The 17179-nt window shown below is 39.1% G+C and overlaps 1 protein-coding gene across 2 annotated transcripts in view; it reads right to left on the bottom strand.

Moving 5' to 3' along the window:
* Nucleotides 1-423: 423 nt before the first annotated feature.
* The window catches only part of COLEC12 (collectin subfamily member 12), a 76815-nt gene continuing 60059 nt past the window's right edge, over nt 424-17179 (bottom strand). Inside the window, exons 3-10 of one of the 2 annotated variants that reach the window (XM_083622586.1) lie at nt 13335-13457; nt 12245-12343; nt 10386-11432; nt 7757-8227; nt 7281-7417; nt 6016-6125; nt 3113-3258; nt 424-2207 (exon numbers count right to left, since the gene is read on the bottom strand). In XM_083622586.1, coding sequence (XP_083478712.1) covers nt 2188-2207; nt 3113-3258; nt 6016-6125; nt 7281-7417; nt 7757-8227; nt 10386-11432; nt 12245-12343; nt 13335-13457 — 2153 coding nt within the window. In that variant the 3' untranslated portion in view covers nt 424-2187. The remainder of the gene's footprint in view (nt 2208-3112; nt 3259-6015; nt 6126-7280; nt 7418-7756; nt 8228-10385; nt 11433-12244; nt 12344-13334; nt 13458-17179) is intronic. The other variant, XR_014550132.1, reaches the window with a different exon arrangement.

Below are 17179 nucleotides of genomic sequence, written 5' to 3'. Positions count from 1 at the left end.
AAGAAAGAAAGAATTGTTTGTGTAAAGAAGCCAAAGCATTCTGGTATTCTGGTTTCACAGTTGCACATTGTTTTTCATTGTTTTTCTTGGTTGGCATGATTACAGAGTGCAGAATGTAATAGCTTCCCAAATGAACGGAAAAAGGACCATGACAAGGAATGGTTGGAGACATATTCTGGCTAGAGACTCCTTCTGGAACGAGCCATGTCTTCTGTCCTCCTCCTTTGTCTAGATATGATGTCAAACTTGTGGTCTGCATTTGCTTCTGCACATGATCAGTTTGCTTGCTGCATGACTAAAGGAATCCCTTTTAGGTGCTGTGAACTTTCAACAGAAGTAATCACAAGCCATTCCTAGCAAATCTAAACACACACAAACAGTTGAATGGTGCCATCCATGCACAAACCTCACATAACTCTCATGAAGGTCAAAATGTGCGACATGTCATTTATTTTGAGCACAAAATTTACTTGAAGCAAAATTCATTCCTGAACATTATGTTTGCACAGGAAGTCTTAATGCCAGTATTTGTGCCAGCTGAGGACCAAACTAGAAGCAGATGCATATAAGTTCTCTTCAGTGTCTTTAAAAAACAACAGCACTCAAACCCCTTTTGGAATGGTTGTCAAGTAGCAGAGGAGCAGCACCGGGAAAGGAGGCACTTAATCTATCCCGTAAGACGCCATTCTTCCCTGCCGAGAAAAGAGGTGCAGCTTGGAGGAACTGATTGGAGTGGAAACATGGCTAAAAAGGAAAGGGTACTGTTGTTCCATTGCCCATTAGCTCCTCTCAAATATTTTTGGGGTAAGCCAACCAACCAACCAACCAACCAACCAACCAAAAAGACATTGAGGACAAGTTACACACATTGAACTGCATGAACTGTCTAGTTTGGCTTTACGTTTCCATTTGTCTGTATTACAACTGAGTTCTTGGCAACACAAACCTTCTAGATAGGAAGGAGATAACAGGAATGTAGGAATCTGCCTTAAAACAGTTGAGACTATTTGTCCATCTGGCCCAGTATAAGTAGTTGTCCAAGGTCTTTAGCAGAGGTCATCCCCATCACTATCTACTGATCCTTTGAATTGGAAATACTAGAGACTAAGCCTGAGGCCTTCTGCATGCAAAGAATCTGCTCCGCTACTGAGTTCTGGCCTCTGCACTCATTGGTGACACCACTTCTTTGAAGACAGCATTGTAGCAGTTGTTAGGCTCCCATCTGTACATGGTTTACTCTGCATATCTTGCAGTCATTCCATCACATGAAATGGAACCAAATCAGAAAAATGGTATTAGACAACCGCATCATATCTATCTTTGGGATCACAACTTGCTCTATGCTGGGCTTAGCCAATGCAGTGGCATCCAGATGTTTTGCACTAGAATCCCCATCAGTCCCAGCCAGCACTGCTATGCTTCCAAACATGTGAAGGGCACCAGATTGGTGATGACTGCTAAAATACGGCAAATGCCACCTACAGTCAACTTCAAAAGTTATTAACCTAGGGTAAATTATCCGGCATATATATTTATCTATAAAACAAAACTGTGTTTTAAACTGATGAGACTTATACCTGACAATCACTTCTAGTGAATTATAAGTAGTATCACTGCTATTTTCTTTGGCTTCTGTGTACTATATTTATATAAAAAGGCAGTTAAAAAGACCATTGTAGTAAGCAAATGTTTTGTACAAAAATACAAAAATTTTAAAAGTATATTCTATATTACTGATCAGAATTGGCCTATATATATTTATATATAAAATTTATATATATTTATAAATGTATATTTATATAATTTGCCAGTATTTGGGATTTTAGCAAGTGGCTATTGTGTTTACACAGTAGGTTTGTATCTTTTTTTCTTCCTGTGGAAAAGTCATGATTTGTAGTCATCTTGGCATAGTCCATTGTTTTATAAATCTTCAGCATCTGTATGTTTTGTGGTTGAAGAGGATCTATAGCTGGTTTAGTCCAATTGTATTTCCAATTGATGCGTTTGTGCAACGTTGTAAAGCCCCTGAAAAATTAGAAGATAAGGCGGACGAATTGTGCTGATGAATTTTTTTCATCAATGTTCTCAGTGCTCCCCCTTTTGGTTGGGTGATGGTTCTGTCCCAGAGGATACTTCATCATTCAGGAAATCTCACTCATTTGTGTCTCTTATAAGGTTCACAGCCTATTACAATCCCAGAGCTTCAGCTAAAGCAGGAAAGGAAAAGCAATGCATTAAAGTGCTATAAACATAGTATCTGTTTTAAAAAACAACAACAATAGGCTAAGAACAGAATTCATCACCTCAGAAGAGGCTAATGGCATGCAAATTTGATCAAATTCTGCCCAAAAGTTACAAAAAAATTAACATTTGTTTCTTCTACAAAGCAAACATGTAAAGATGCCCAACACAAAAACAAAACACAAAACCTGGAAAAAATGCAATTCATTGGACTTTATCCATTCAGGAGAGGCTATTATGTCTGAAAATTTCATCTAATTCTTTCCAAAAGTTACAACTATTTTTAAATTTTTCAATAATAGTAAATGGGAAAGACAATTCAGTTTACTGAACTGGGATTTGGACTGAACTGAACAGCCTTCAAAGCACTTTATACTGAATCTCTGCCTTCTGGTATTGAAACTGAATCTTGTGGATGGTATATACCCCAGGTTGTTGTGGCTAAAGCTATACTTGTATTTCTGAATCCTGAACATGCAACAAGGTGTCCTTATGTGGTAACTTGGAAAGAGAAATCTGTTGTATAGATTTTGCATCATGAAGAGGTGGGTATATTTTTGGACACGAACTGTGCAAAATACATGGAGCTCATATTTCCAAAGTTTGGGAGGGGGACTAGAGGGGCTGTATAGTCTCTGGACTCCTTCCAGCACCTTAAAACCTCAATGGCTTGAACAATAGAAACTGAACTAGAAATAAGCTTTGATCTGTACATGACTGGGTTGAACTGCAATCCTCTTCTAAGGGCTTCCAACCAACTAGTCATACGCATAGAGGACTGGGTCCCCTCTTTTTCCAGCTGTTTAAACTTGGCTTGGGGTTTGGCCCTTGTAGCAAATGAGAATTGATCCTAGTCAAGGTTCTAGCATACCTTTGTCCATCTCCTGCTCGCAAATAAAACTGTTAACATCTTCACAGTGAAAGTCGTTCCAAAGCCCAGCATGGATTAACCCAGCACAATCTTCCCCAGGTCCATGGCCATGTTTCCAGTTATCGGGTTGTCCAGCGCTCCAGTTTCTTTCAACAAAACAGAAAATTGATCATTCCACAAAACAAATAGCAAACCATCATGTGATACTGGGACAGATGAGAATAATAAAAACAAAAACAAAATAACGACAGTCTGTTCTTTGCAGAAAACATACTCCTTATAACAAACAATGCATGACTCTTCCTGGAAATGGAAAACATCTGGGCTGCAGAGAAGAGAATCAATTCAACAAGCTGCCGAAGCTCAGAGACCTAAAATTAGTCCAATGAACTTTGTTCTGATTGGGGATGGACAAGGATGCATAAGAAGGGGGTGGAGTAGTCATGGGGCAGCATTTAGCTGCTTCCTCTGCAGCTGCAGCTAAGCTATTGTGACATAAGGATGTCTTCCTGCTGGATTTGCATATGCATTCCCAAATCAAAGCAAACTGGTAGTTTCTTGTTATCCAATACACGGAAAGAAGCAGAAAACAAGAGTTTTAAAATACCATAAACCCAAGGCATATTCACATTTAACCAGCCAACACTTTGGCAAAGATGGCTTTTCTGCATATGTTTCTCCAACCCTCTGTTGCACCTTTGGAAGAAAAATATACTGTTTGCGTAGCAAATTACATTTCAGATTGGAAATGAACAAAAAATCCTAACAATTTTTAAAGTCCTTTAGCCTTTACAGAGTAAGTTAGTATTCCGCTGAAAATTTTACATGATGGGCCAAAAATCACTTGATTTATTAAATGGACTGTGCTGCCAATCTCAGGATTTTAAAGGATCATCTGTGTTGAAGAAACAGCTTATTAAGTGCAGGGCTGTGGTTGCTGGCTGAAGTGGATGGCACAGCACCCAAAGCTAAATAATATAAGGATTCAAGAACATGCTTGTCCAGCTCATGGAGTCTGAGTGACATTTTGGGAAGGCACCAAGTTTTCTAGAAAAAAACAATTACATTTAGCTGAAGTGACTGTTGGTCTTTAGATCACAAAGGAACATGCAAAATACAACATAAGATAAACATTGGAAAAAGTTCAGAGGTGCTGCATAAAAAGTCACATGTGTCTATGCCTTCTGTGTTTGGCAATTTGGATTCAGATAAAATCAGACCCTCCCAGATTTCAGATGATAAACAGCAAGTGTACTTCCCTAAATTGCACTCTATACTAAAAATGAAGACAGTTTCAATCTGTGGCTCAATAGAAAGTAGGAGCTGCTCTGCCTGCCTGGCTTTCTGCCTGTGAACCTGCAAGTTAGGTAAGGTTTCAAACCTCTCATATTTAAACTTCTTTCATATTTTGTTTTTATGTGACTTGGGCTGTATTATCATGTCCACTTCCTTACCTCCCATGCAATATGCAAGCAAACTCCCACTATACAGCCCTATATACTTTATCCCCACATACTATGGCAGATTCTCAAAAATGTGAGCCCTTTGTATCAAGCACAGCATATTTACAATTTATAAACTAAAATATACTTTCCTCTGCCCTTCTATCCAGATATGGCACACCTCAAGCATAGCTTACTGATTTATAGATGTTAATATTCTATTGAAGGATAATTTAACTGCTTCTAAAGGCACTCATGGTGGATAAATGTCTAATGCTTCAATACTGGAAGCAGCAGTCTGTTCCACCTGCCCCCCTCCCCATCATACTGTGGACAGAGGATATGACTCAACTGGCAGCAGATGAGAAGGTGACTTTCCATAAACACAATGAAGATAGGAAGTTCCCTAATATATAGGCTCTTCATACAAATCTATTTGCTTGGATGTCTAACCACTGATTTGGTCTGGATTTGATTTATTCTAATTCAGCTTGTATTATTTGACTGTTTTCATTTCTTTTTTGAAAATTCAATAAAAAGCCTGCTAACCTGATGGGGTTAAAGAGAAGTGGAAGGATACTATGTTCTAATATTTATATACACATAGGATTCATAGAAAGATACGAAGGGCTCAGGATGTGTTGAGAGACACAGAATGTGAATTTAGAGGTATCACTTTTGTTGACTTCACATGGCCATTTGCTCTCACGGAACGAACACTAAATCTTCAAAGATCTAGAATACTGAGAATTCAAAGATTTAACTTCATGTTGAGTTATGCTTGTTTTAGGAAGGTGATTTCAGTTAAGTACTGTAACGGGGGATTTCATCAAGATAAGACAGCACTGGCCAATTTTGTGTTACATCCTTAACAAAGTGCCAAATGTTAGACAGATTGTGACTGAAGGAGACAGGCATTATTTCACTTGGTGGGAATAACAGATTTCAGTTTCTGTGATCCAACATTGGCCCTAAATGAAACATTGAACACCCTGATTACAGTTTAAAAGGAGCTTGCTCAGTTTGATCTTCTAGTAAGTTTCAGTGAAAATAATAGAGAATATTTTCCTGTAACATTATGGCCTCTCTTTATGGGCAGTTGTAATACAAATTATTAAAAAATGAAGAATGAGTCCAAGATAAAAAATATCTGTGATTACTCTATCCCCAGTTTGCAATAAAATTCCTTAACAAACTTGACTTATTATGGCTCTATGATTCTTTTACTCAATGATCCATCTTCTTTTTTGGCAAGAAAATAAAACCTTGTGAATACAACAGAGAGAAAGCCTGAGTATAGAAGAGCAAAAGATGACAACATTTCATGGCAAAGCATTTCTTCAGAGGGTTGCAGCAATCTTTCCCATCTGCAGCATCCTGTCTGCATGGTGACAAATAAAAAATCCAATAGCAAGAACAGTAGCAAAAACAAAGAACAATTCATATCCTTCCTACACGTACATATATTCTGGTAAGGTTCCATCCAGCCATCGCCATTCATCTTCTTTCACTGAGTCCGTGAGGCCAATCCAGAAGCTGCCTTTTGCAACAACCTGTTTTTTTAGCCATTGCTGTGTACAGAAGAAAGTACTGGTTGCATTATTCCATATCTCAAAACATGTAAAGTCTTTGGGCATAAAAGTCCCTCGAGTCCCTTTTATTCTAAGTTGACTACTCGTGGTTTTGAGTTCCATTGCTTATAACCTATTATCAAATTATAGTTAACATAAATATTAATTAAACAGTGACCACTTTTGCTTCAGACAATTGCCTATTAGCAAGCACCCTTATAGAGTCGAGCTACATGCCTTGCGAGATCCATGGGTGATTCACCCCTCTCCTCCGTTTCTTTTTAGTGAAATATAGCCATGAGGAAGAGGTCTGCCAGTTGGTAAAAAGCAGTAGGAGGGAAAGGGTAGGGTATGTTCAACACATTTTCTTTGTGCTGTTTTTCCAATCAACATCAACCTCCACACCCTCAGTCAAGCTAGTAGAGGGGTCACCAACTTTTGTGCCCATGGGCCCATTTGCAAACTGGATGAACTATTGTGAGCACCATGCACACACTGGAACCATGCTCGCATGCAGGCACACACCACAGCTACAGACGTGAATACCCACTCTCCCCTTCACCAGCAGTTAGGCTGGATAAAAAGCCTTTAATTAGCTACAAAAGAATTATCTTTTCAAGTCTAATTTCAAAGGTGGGAGGTTTGGGGGGAGCAGCACTGTGTGGACACCAGAGAGGATCTTTGGGTGCATATCACACAGGTGTCACACTGACAACTGTCTAGAAAGCAAAAGGTATTATTTTCCCCTGTGGGGCCAATAATGCCATGGATAGGGCAGAATTTTGACTGGGGAAAATAGTATGACGGGAAAGAGTGATACTTCCTCACTCACTGATACTGTTTTCAACAATTGGCAATGTCTAATCAATTCAGTAAAAGAAAAATTCAGGAGATGAAGCACAGCTCCATGTAGCTTGGCCCTAAAAATAAACATTGTCGGCACTTTTTAAGGAAGTTACTAGTACTCTTTATCAGCAACAGCCATGAAATTCCCCACGTCACTCTTTTGTGCAAATAGGCCCTTACTGAGTTTGGAGTTGGAACTGTTGGAAAACTGAGCTATGTAATAACCCCTGCTGTCCCCCACCAATATTTTGATATCCATGTTGCTGAGGTTCCACCTCTAGTTGTCAGAGTATCAGATGCGGTTTATACCTGCTCCTCTTTACTGTTTATAAAAACCAAATGTGATGATTTTTCTTCACAGAAAGCCTTTGCGTCTTCAAAAATGGCTCTTTCCGATGAAAAGTAGTAACAATTGCCCGAAAAATTCTTCCAGTAAACAGGACAACCTGAAACATGGAACACTTTTGTTCAGCCAGTGAGCGATAGAAAATTGGGCCCCCATAAATACCTGAATTGATGTGATCAGTTCCTAAATGTCTGGACACCACTGTATTGTAGTACAGTGACATTCCACAATTTAGGATCCAATCAATTTGACAAACAATACCGACTCCAGAATATAATTTGAATGGCATTTCCATTCATAGAGCTGCAGTCATATCTTTCTAACAATCCGGATTTTAAATCTATTTTCTGACAAGTATAAAGGGCAAATCAGATACAATTTGACTATAAGTCACTTTGAGACACAGACTGGTAGAGATATATGTGAGCAAAGAGCTTACCATTAGCCTCGCTTTGTAGTGCCACCGGTATTCCTGGACCTGGTGGGCCAGGAGGTCCAGGTTGGCCCTGCAGTCCACGCATTCCAGGTGCACCAGGCAGACCAGGCAGCCCACGTGGACCAGGTATTCCTGGCTCCCCAACAATTCCTTGTAGACCTTGAGGCCCAGGGGGGCCCTGTGGGCCAGGGGGGCCATCTTTGCCAGGTGGTCCAGGTAGTCCTGGTTCTCCACTAGGTCCTGGCAGACCAGTCTTCCCCGTTGAACCTCTCTGGCCTTTGGATCCAGGTGAACCTCTGGAACCTTTCCCGCCTTTTTCACCCGGTGGTCCGGCTGGTCCAATCGGTCCCTTTTCACCTTGAGGTCCTGGTGGTCCTGGTTCACCTTTTTCTCCTTTTTGTCCTTTGGGCCCAGTAAGGCCGGTAGGGCCTTGGGGGCCTCTGTCCCCCTTGGGACCTCTTGGGCCTGGAGGTCCTGAAATAATGTGAACATAAGGGGAAAGTTAATATGGCAGTTCTATATATTAAAATTAAATTACAGCATAAGAAAAGCCCTGCTGGTAAGACCAAAGGCCTGTCTAGTCCTGTTCTCACAGCCGCCTGGGACATGATTCCCAGGAACTGGTATTCAGAGACAGATTGCCTCTGATACTGGAGGTAGCATATAGCCATCATGACTAGGAGCCATTAAATAGTCTCATCCTCAATGGATTTGTCTAATCCCCCTTTGAAGCCATCTAAGTTGGTTTCCTTCGAGTACATGATGTAGCAATGAATTCTCTAATTCTATGCCGTGTGAAGATGTACTTCCTTTTGTCAGTCCTGATGATCCCCAGTTCCATTACTAAAGAAGGAGGATAAAACTTGGTTAGCTTTGGGCCATATTTTTTGTGTTTAAGGTCTGCCTATGGTATAATAGCACACATACTGCATGTCAGGAGGTATGCCTGAGTTAACAAATGGATACATAGTCGATACCTATCAAATTCTTGATAATCAGAACAAATGAAAAACCAGCAAAAAACTTATTTTAGTGGCTATTTCAGAATGTTCTGAACACAGCATTAACTAACTATCTGATACTGTTTTTGCTAAAACTGAATGGTTTGGGGACAGTGCAACTAATATTTTTCATTCATTTCCACCTAAGTAGGAATTGGTATTTCAGGGCTGAAACACTCCTTTACCTACTAGATTATGTATTAAAAATTAATTCCTATAGAGAAAAGCCACTGATTTGATTGAGATGGTACAAAATTTCAATTACAGGCAAATGCAAGAGGATAGGTAATTGTTGGGAATATTAAGCTGCAAATTAAGTTAGGAAGGTCAAGATCAACTGGTCAACATTAATTGATGAAAATACTTATTTCTTCTTACATATATTTCTGTGAGTGGAAACTAATCCACAATTTATATTAAATTTTGAAATACTTGAAACTGTGGGCTTCCACATAATTGTGCTTCAAAAACCACCACAATAGCATATATATACTATATCTCATCTAGTGCCACATACCAATAGGTGCCTTTAATTCCTGCATTTAACGTGAAAAGTAGTTCTACATTATCAAAGTATTAACTTTTTTTCCAATGTCCTTTATGCATGTTTTGGCAGTCAGTAATGCCCAACTTTCCCTTCTGCTGCTTTTCATTGACTTTTTATTTGACTTTGTTCAGAAAATGTGCATTTAGCATTAATCACCCCCTGCCCCCAAGTACAGACATCCCATATCATTTGGGATTTTGTTTGTGTTTCTTGGTATTTCTTGGCATTGCATATCTTCCAACTTTTTGAAATCCTACAGTAGAACTTGAAGAGCGTTTAATTGAGTAATTATCTTTAACTAACCACTTAGAGGAGAGGGCATAACATTTACTATTTCATTCCCTAACACAGAAATATACTGAGTTAAAAATCACCTCAAAAATAAAAATGCTTTGAATCCCCAGTGATTAAAGTTTTACGGCCTATCTCACAGATTTGAACTCTCTTTGACACTTTATGTCAAATTTAACAGATTGGGCATAAAATATACAGCCATTTTCATGCATATGTAGCACTATTTCCTTTTCGGCTACTCAGACCAACAGCAAACTTGCAGAGAACACAGGCAGACATGCAGAAAGCAGAAACTGTCTTTTATAAGAAGGCATTTATGCACTCTATGAAACAGACACCATGTATTCATTCTGTAGCCAAGTTAATCAAGGTGGTGGTTCATAGTCAAAAGGCAAGTACAATTTAGAACATCGTAGGCTATCAAACAAGCACATGCAGCCATACTACAGAATATTTAGGTGCAGAACCATTGGCCAAGTTAGTGTTAAGGAAAAGTAAGGACCCTTCAGTAGTTCAGTCCCAGAAATTCAGATAGCACCAGATTGGAAAGTTCAAGATGTAGTACCACAAAGAACAAGTGCTTCCTAAGCAATGCACAGAGGAGCACAGAAATATTGTGGTTTCTGGCACAACAATAATTGTACAGCTTAGGCTGAGTGAGTCGTGCTACACACTTGCACTAGCACCCATGGCCATGATTTATGATGATATTAACATTGCAGGGAGAAACAAACATTACTAGTCAGTATCTTGGTACTATGTATAGTGGATTATCTGAGACATTTCTCACCTTGCAGTATTGTGAAATTCTTAATGAGCTGGCCATGTTTAGAATCTACCAACTTCATTTCTTCCATTACTACAGATAAATTGGATACTTCAATATCTAATCTTGTCCTCATCACGTCCTGTTGCATCCTGAGAGCAGTTGCATCCAGGCGAATATTTGCTAATGTGTTGTTCATAAAAGTCAGCTCGTCTGTATGTTTACTAAGAGTATCTGTGCATGTTGTCCGGACATCGTTGAGGTTGCTAGTTAGTGTCCGCAAGTGATGAGCCGTGTAGCTAATATTACTAATGATGTTGACAATATCTTTCTCAAAGTTTTGAAATCGGTCTTCTTGCTGGCTAAACTTGGCGGATGTTCCATTTTCATATTCTTTATGGCGTTCTTGGAGCTCCTTCAAACTTTGTTCATTGGCTTGTGCAATAGTGGTGATGTTCTCCATCTGTCCACTGAATGAGCTAAGCTGACTGCTCATATCCTCAAGTGTATCATTATTAGCTTTGGCCAAAGCTGAGTTATTGGCTGCTAATGTCTGCAAATTCTGCACTTTCTCTTTGAGCCAGTCTGTGTCCTTCCGTGCTTGGAGGGCAACCTGCTGAAGGTTTTGAAAGTCGCTTTTGATCCTTTGGATAGCTTGACTTGTATCATCCACAGATCTCTGCAAAGCACTAATAAGATCTCTTTGCTGAACTTGGGTCTGATTGAGATTGTTCAGATTCATGATGACTATGTTATGTGAGTGCATTTGACTTTGCAAACTTGTCTGAATGTTACTTGTGTCTTTCTGAAGGTCGTTGATGTAGCCATTGTAAGCTTGGAGAGTTTTGTTGACACTTAAAATCATGAAAGAGTTGCTATCCAAAACACCTTTCATTTGGCTCTGCCGCTCATCTAACATGTTCCCAGACTCCTGCAACTTCTCCAGTGTATCTTTGTTCTTTGCTGTTTTCTCTGAAATCTCATGAAGCTGTTGGCGGAGGGCCAGAATGTCAGCCTTGAAGCTTGAAAGCTCTGTGTTGGTGCTCACAGCTTTCTCTGCAGCTTGGTAATCTAAAAAAAAAAAAAAAAAAAGGAGAGCAAAATAATAATAATTCAGGGGTGATTTTGTAGCTTATTATTTAGCAGAGGAACTTTGCTTTAATAGAGTTTGCTTCTTTGTTAATTCAACAGATGAAACAAACCAAAAATATTTTGGCACATGGCCAAAAGAACAGAATAACGGCTCCTTTTCCTTTAAGGCAACATAACCTGATAGTTCCTTTTTCTTTAACATAAAACCCAATGGTGCACTTAAGTGCCACTGGTGCCATAAGAGGTCCTAATTTTCACCAGAGTACATATGAATGAATCTCATGGAGAACGGCATTGCCCGCAGAACGCCATTGCAAAATTATTAGAAGTGCAAACTTTAAAGGATGGCTACGTTTCAGTTTGTGAATTCTTTTGGAAAGTGCAAACTGGGTAAGGTTTATCTTTAAATGTGAACTGAATTTGATTTCTCTTCCATCCCTATGCGTGGGACAAGCTGGGTTTCTGCAAGAGATTAGGCACAAAATATTTCCTCCCTTCTGGGAATAGTTCTAACAATATAGATTTCTCCATTGAAAAACCAACACCACTGCTCTTGAATAGGGTTTAAGTACTAATTAACTGACAAGGAAATCTGATCAGTTCTCGAAGCTACCAGCATGAGTTTGACCAAACTGCGGGAGGCAGTGGAAGACTGGCGTGCTCTGGTCCATGGGGTCACGGAGAGTCGGACATGACTAAATGACTAAACAACAACAAACTGACAAGGAAATCTGATCAGTCAATAAACTAAACAATAATTAACATACTGCTTTTGTTTGCATATGAATTACCCAATTTTTTCAGGTCACCCTCCACTGTTGTGAGTTTCTCAGCATATCTTTTATGTGAATTTTCCATTCCTCCAGTAACATTGTCCATTTTTTCTACAACTGGAACAATAAAAACAGTATCTTAGCAATAATTCAAAAGGACTACACCATTAAACAGAGTTGGCATAAACTAATTAGAGAGATTGACTTCCCCCATTTCAATTCTAGAGTCATGGCACCACCATAGGAAGCTTTGTCCCTGTTGCCAAATCTCCTGAAATGGCACCAAGAACAAAACAAGTGTTTAAAAGTTTTTATCCACCTCAAACATTTGATATTGTGTGGGGCTAAAAAACCCCCACACTTAAATATTGTTGACAATTTCATTCTCTCAGTGGCCCAGCCAATTGCTACCAGAAGTTTCACAATCACAAAATTCCTTAGGACAAAATATATCCAGGAATTACATTACAATATATTTGTTTGGGAATGAAGGCTCCATCCTCATGAAGGTTGATAAAGATGAATTCACCTGGATGGAGTTCCCAATGGATCCTCTTCCATACAAAGAATTTTGTTCTCTCCCAAAGTTTACATTCCTTTTCCAAAGCACACTTACATGAAAGTCAGTTCCCTGGTAATCAACATAGTCTAAGGCTGGAAATTCTGTATTTGGTAGGATTTCAAGGACTGTTTGTGTGCAGTTCACCATACATGTGAAATAACATGTGGCCTGGAACATATACATATATTCCTAACTTCTGTGATCCTTATCTGTTAAAAGTAAAGGCCTGGGTAGGTTAAGGATTGCAGAAATTAAGTTCATGTGTGCGCAGATGGTACACATTCCCTAATAGCCTGCCATATTTCTGGATGTTGCAATTGCATAAACAGACTCTTATTTACAAGTAAATATGTACAGATTGGGATGAATATATATTAATAAGTCTTTGAAAATAACAATTCTAATACTGAAATATATATCAGATTAGCCTTTTCTTGAAATCATATCATACGAATCTGAAAAATCCTTATATTTATAAATATTTCCTTTCATCCCTTTTTCTTGGATTCCTACTCAAAAGGCAGCTGTTATAGATGTGATACATACCTTTGTATCCAAGAATGGCTACTGTTATTGTTAACAAGGCACATAATATATACAACAGTATGATGGAAAACTTCAGTGCCCAGTTGCTTTTACACTTGGTGCATTGTGTTCCTTCTTGAATGCCTGCAAAAGAAAATGAAGATTCTAGATCTAACTCTATGTCATTTTTCATGTTGAGGCCTTTTCACCCTGAATGCTTTTCAGGTGTTTTACATTTTTATTCTGTTAAGCTTTTAAATTTTCACATCTGTGTCCTGGACCATGACAGTAAGCATTCCCAGAATACTTTCAATAAGATCTGATGCTCTCTGGAGGTTTCCGTTAGAAAAACAGCAGAACTGTGGAACCATCCTTGCTCCATGAAGGCCCCAGTGCAGTAGCTCCCAAACCTTCTTGCCTAGGGACCACCTGAAGTTGTTGAGGGTCCTGGCAGACGAAATAATGATTTTCCTGCCTGTTGTAACAATTATAATGCTCTATATTAGATGCTGTATGATATTTTAAAATTGTATTTTATTGATTCTTTTATTTCTTCTAGTTTTCTTACCAATTCAAGGAAATAAAAGGCAACTAAAAATAAGAATGAATATTTAATCTTATAGGTGTATCTTCAACTCCTCTTCAGCTACAGAAATGATGTGGAACACTTGAACAAAACTAATGGCCTACCAGTTGTGCACAGACCACAGTTTAAGAACCCTCACACTTGTGGAAAACCAGTGGGGTTCAGGCACAATGCTACACTATTCTTTAGAATGAGCCAAGCTTTCTTACTGGACTTGTGCACTCGCCTTTTCCCTGTGGTAAGGATGGGTTTGGAAACTTTCACTTTGCTTTTTGTTTTTATTAACCACAGCTTGTCATGTCATCCAAATCCAAACAAACCGTGGTTAATTTTAACTATGATTACTAGAAACGAGGCAACTTCAAATTGAACTTTATGAAGCTAGCTTGTTTTCACTAACCATAGTTAAAGTTAGCTACACTATAGGGCTCTGAGGACAACTCTAAACTGCATTTAATCTGAAATGTAACTTGGAACCTTCTGATCTCCTCCTTGCAGCAGGGAGCATTGGATAAATCTGGGGGTGGCGAGGGAAGGCTAGGCTCATTCTTGCAATGCTAAACCTTAGCTTTAAATGCCATCTGAACACAGCTAACAAAACTGCAGCATTTCAAAAAGCAGATATATTCATTTTTATCATATGTGCATATACAAGGGTGCTTTTCTTTTAACTGATATTAAAAGAAACTTTTCTGCATGAAAAAAGAAGTGTGCAAGAATCATCTTATTCTTAAGAGCTTTTTGACATCTTGTTAGACTAGTATTGTATACATGGTTTTGTTTAGAGGTCATACATTAAGTCATGCAGAACTGAGCTTAGTCTGCATCAGATTTTCATTTGTTATTACCGTTCCATGGTTTGCACACTCTGTTATGCAATCTGAGCACATGGCTTTAATGTTGAGCTGCTCCCAGACTTTTGTCACTGGTTGAGCATACCAGAGAGTCGGGGTCACTTCCGGATGTTGCACATTTCTCATTGCTGACTTAAACAACGTTTAATAAATATCAGATGGGAGACAATGGGCCTCCTTTCACTTGACACACTTTTCTGTTTCCTGACTTATTAGAATAAGAGCTCTGTTTTTTCGTCACTGTTGGGAAGACATCTGGCTAAACAGACTGAAATTCAGTACAAAGGGATCCAGCTGGTACACATGTTTTGGGGACCCCCTTTCTCCGGGAGCCAAGATGGTCACACAAAAACAAGCTAGAAAGACATCCTCCTGTTACTAGCCTTTGTAGTATTTGTTTTTCTAGTATTACATTCCAGTGACCGGGGACTTTGTTCTCAGGTGGGGGGTCTCCATCTGCAGATTCTTTTGGAGCTGCAGATAAACAGTTTTACTACTCAAGAATGAAAAAAAAACATGTTTTGCCCCTTTTCAGGAAGGAGAGGGATGCTTTTCAAGGAGACAGACTCCATAATATATTTAATTTCATCTCATATGTCATTCTTTTGAATGTTAGTCTCTCTCATTGAGTTATTTCTATGAGCCTTGCTTTACTATCTTAGGTGAAAACATAATATCCTATCTTTAACATAAAGCAAAGCAAAGCAACAAAGCTCTAAAGAGTCTGTTGAAATGAATATCTGGATTGTTTATCAAGACAAGGCCCAAATGTAAACTCTGGTTCTGATCTTCAGATTATCATTTCGCAGGGTGTGTGGGGAAAGAGTTTGGGGGCAGTTATGACGTTCTTCATCTGCTTAAAATAGATTTTATTGGCTCTGGAAAGCCCTATTAGGGCCAAAAAGGGTGGGGGTGTTAACTGATATTTTATTGAAAGATTTTCATTTATAAAGGAAGAAAATAAAATAAAATAAAATAAAAGATTAAAGCTAAAATAAAAATATGTGCAAAGGGGCAGAAAAACTGTTGCCAGTGGGAACCTCATGAAATATGCTAACATTTGGTCTTTCAGACAAGTATAAATGCATCCATGCCTCTGAATTTCAATAGGATTTTTATTTGTCTTTGAAAATCATTGGCCCAGTTTCTTAAAGCTCTGTACACATGAAGGGGCAGGAAAGATCTCGTTTGCAAAACCACTGATTCAACTGCTGCATCCCTTCATTAATCCTTTCTCCCATAAAAGGTAAAGGTAAAGGAACCCCTGACCATTAGGTCATCTCACTTTATTGGCTGAGGGAACCGGCATACAGCTTCTGGGTCATGTGGCCAGCATGACTAAGCCGCTTCTGGCGAACCAGAGCAGCGCACGGAAATGCCATTTACCTTCCCGCCAGAGCGGTACCTATTTATCTACTTGCACTTTGACGTGCTTTCGAACTGCTAGGTTGGCAGGAGCAGGGACCGAGCAACGGGAGCTCACCCCGTCGTGGGGATTTGAACAGCCAACCTTCTGATCAGCAAGTCTAGGTTCTGTGGTTTAACCCACAGCGCCATCCACATCCCCTTTCTTCCATATCTGACATAATAAAGTGTCCCAAAAGGATGCCATTATTTTCTCTGGAAGAGTTTCATAAAAGGAAATACTTCTGGTTGTATGTACTGTACACAAACCTTTTCACTGAATGGAAGAAACCTCATTATCCAGTTTGACCATAATCTCTCACTTATTTTTTTTATAACCCAGTCATTTTGCTTATGACTTTGCTCTTGCTCATTGTAGGCCAGAGATACAGAATGAATAGATAAAAAGCCTAATTACACACTTCAGCAGCCTTAGCCATTAATTATAGGGAACCACCAAACAATACCCTACTGTGATTAAATACAACATATCTTAATTGAAAGGACAGAAGAAAAAGACTCAACCACAACATGGGGGAATTTTAAAAAAGACACACACACAAAGTGTCTGAATTCCATGTTAACCAAACATTATGAACTTCAAGACTGCTATAGTTCATTTTGAGGAAAAGCACAGATTTGTTACAGCAGGATGTCAAACCACAAAAATGTGCCAAGACAATTAAACTCCTAGGGCTGACAGCTTTTAAACTGCCAGTTTAAATGGCGAGGATTGCAAAAACGCAATCTTACCAAAGGCTTTTAAACTCCAAAGTGGATTTTTAAGCACAAATATGGATATGGCGCAGAGCAATTCCAAATGGGGTCAGGCCAGACAAGCCCATCAGAAGGACAACTCCACCAACCTATTCTCAACAAGGCTGGTCAGGAGGTTAGGACTGCACTGTTAATGCAGCATTTAAAACAGGGAAAGTCATTTTAATTTGAGTAATATTCTCTAGACATGGCTGTGAATGTGGAATGGTAAAGATATACACTGTCAATCACCAGTTGCCATCACC

Source organism: Podarcis filfolensis (genome assembly GCF_964270895.1).
Source record: "Podarcis filfolensis genome assembly, chromosome: 7".
NCBI classification, from domain to species: domain Eukaryota; kingdom Metazoa; phylum Chordata; class Lepidosauria; order Squamata; family Lacertidae; genus Podarcis; species Podarcis filfolensis.
The sequence above is the reverse complement of the archived record's forward strand: the minus strand, read 5'-3'. Positions and strand labels throughout refer to the sequence as shown.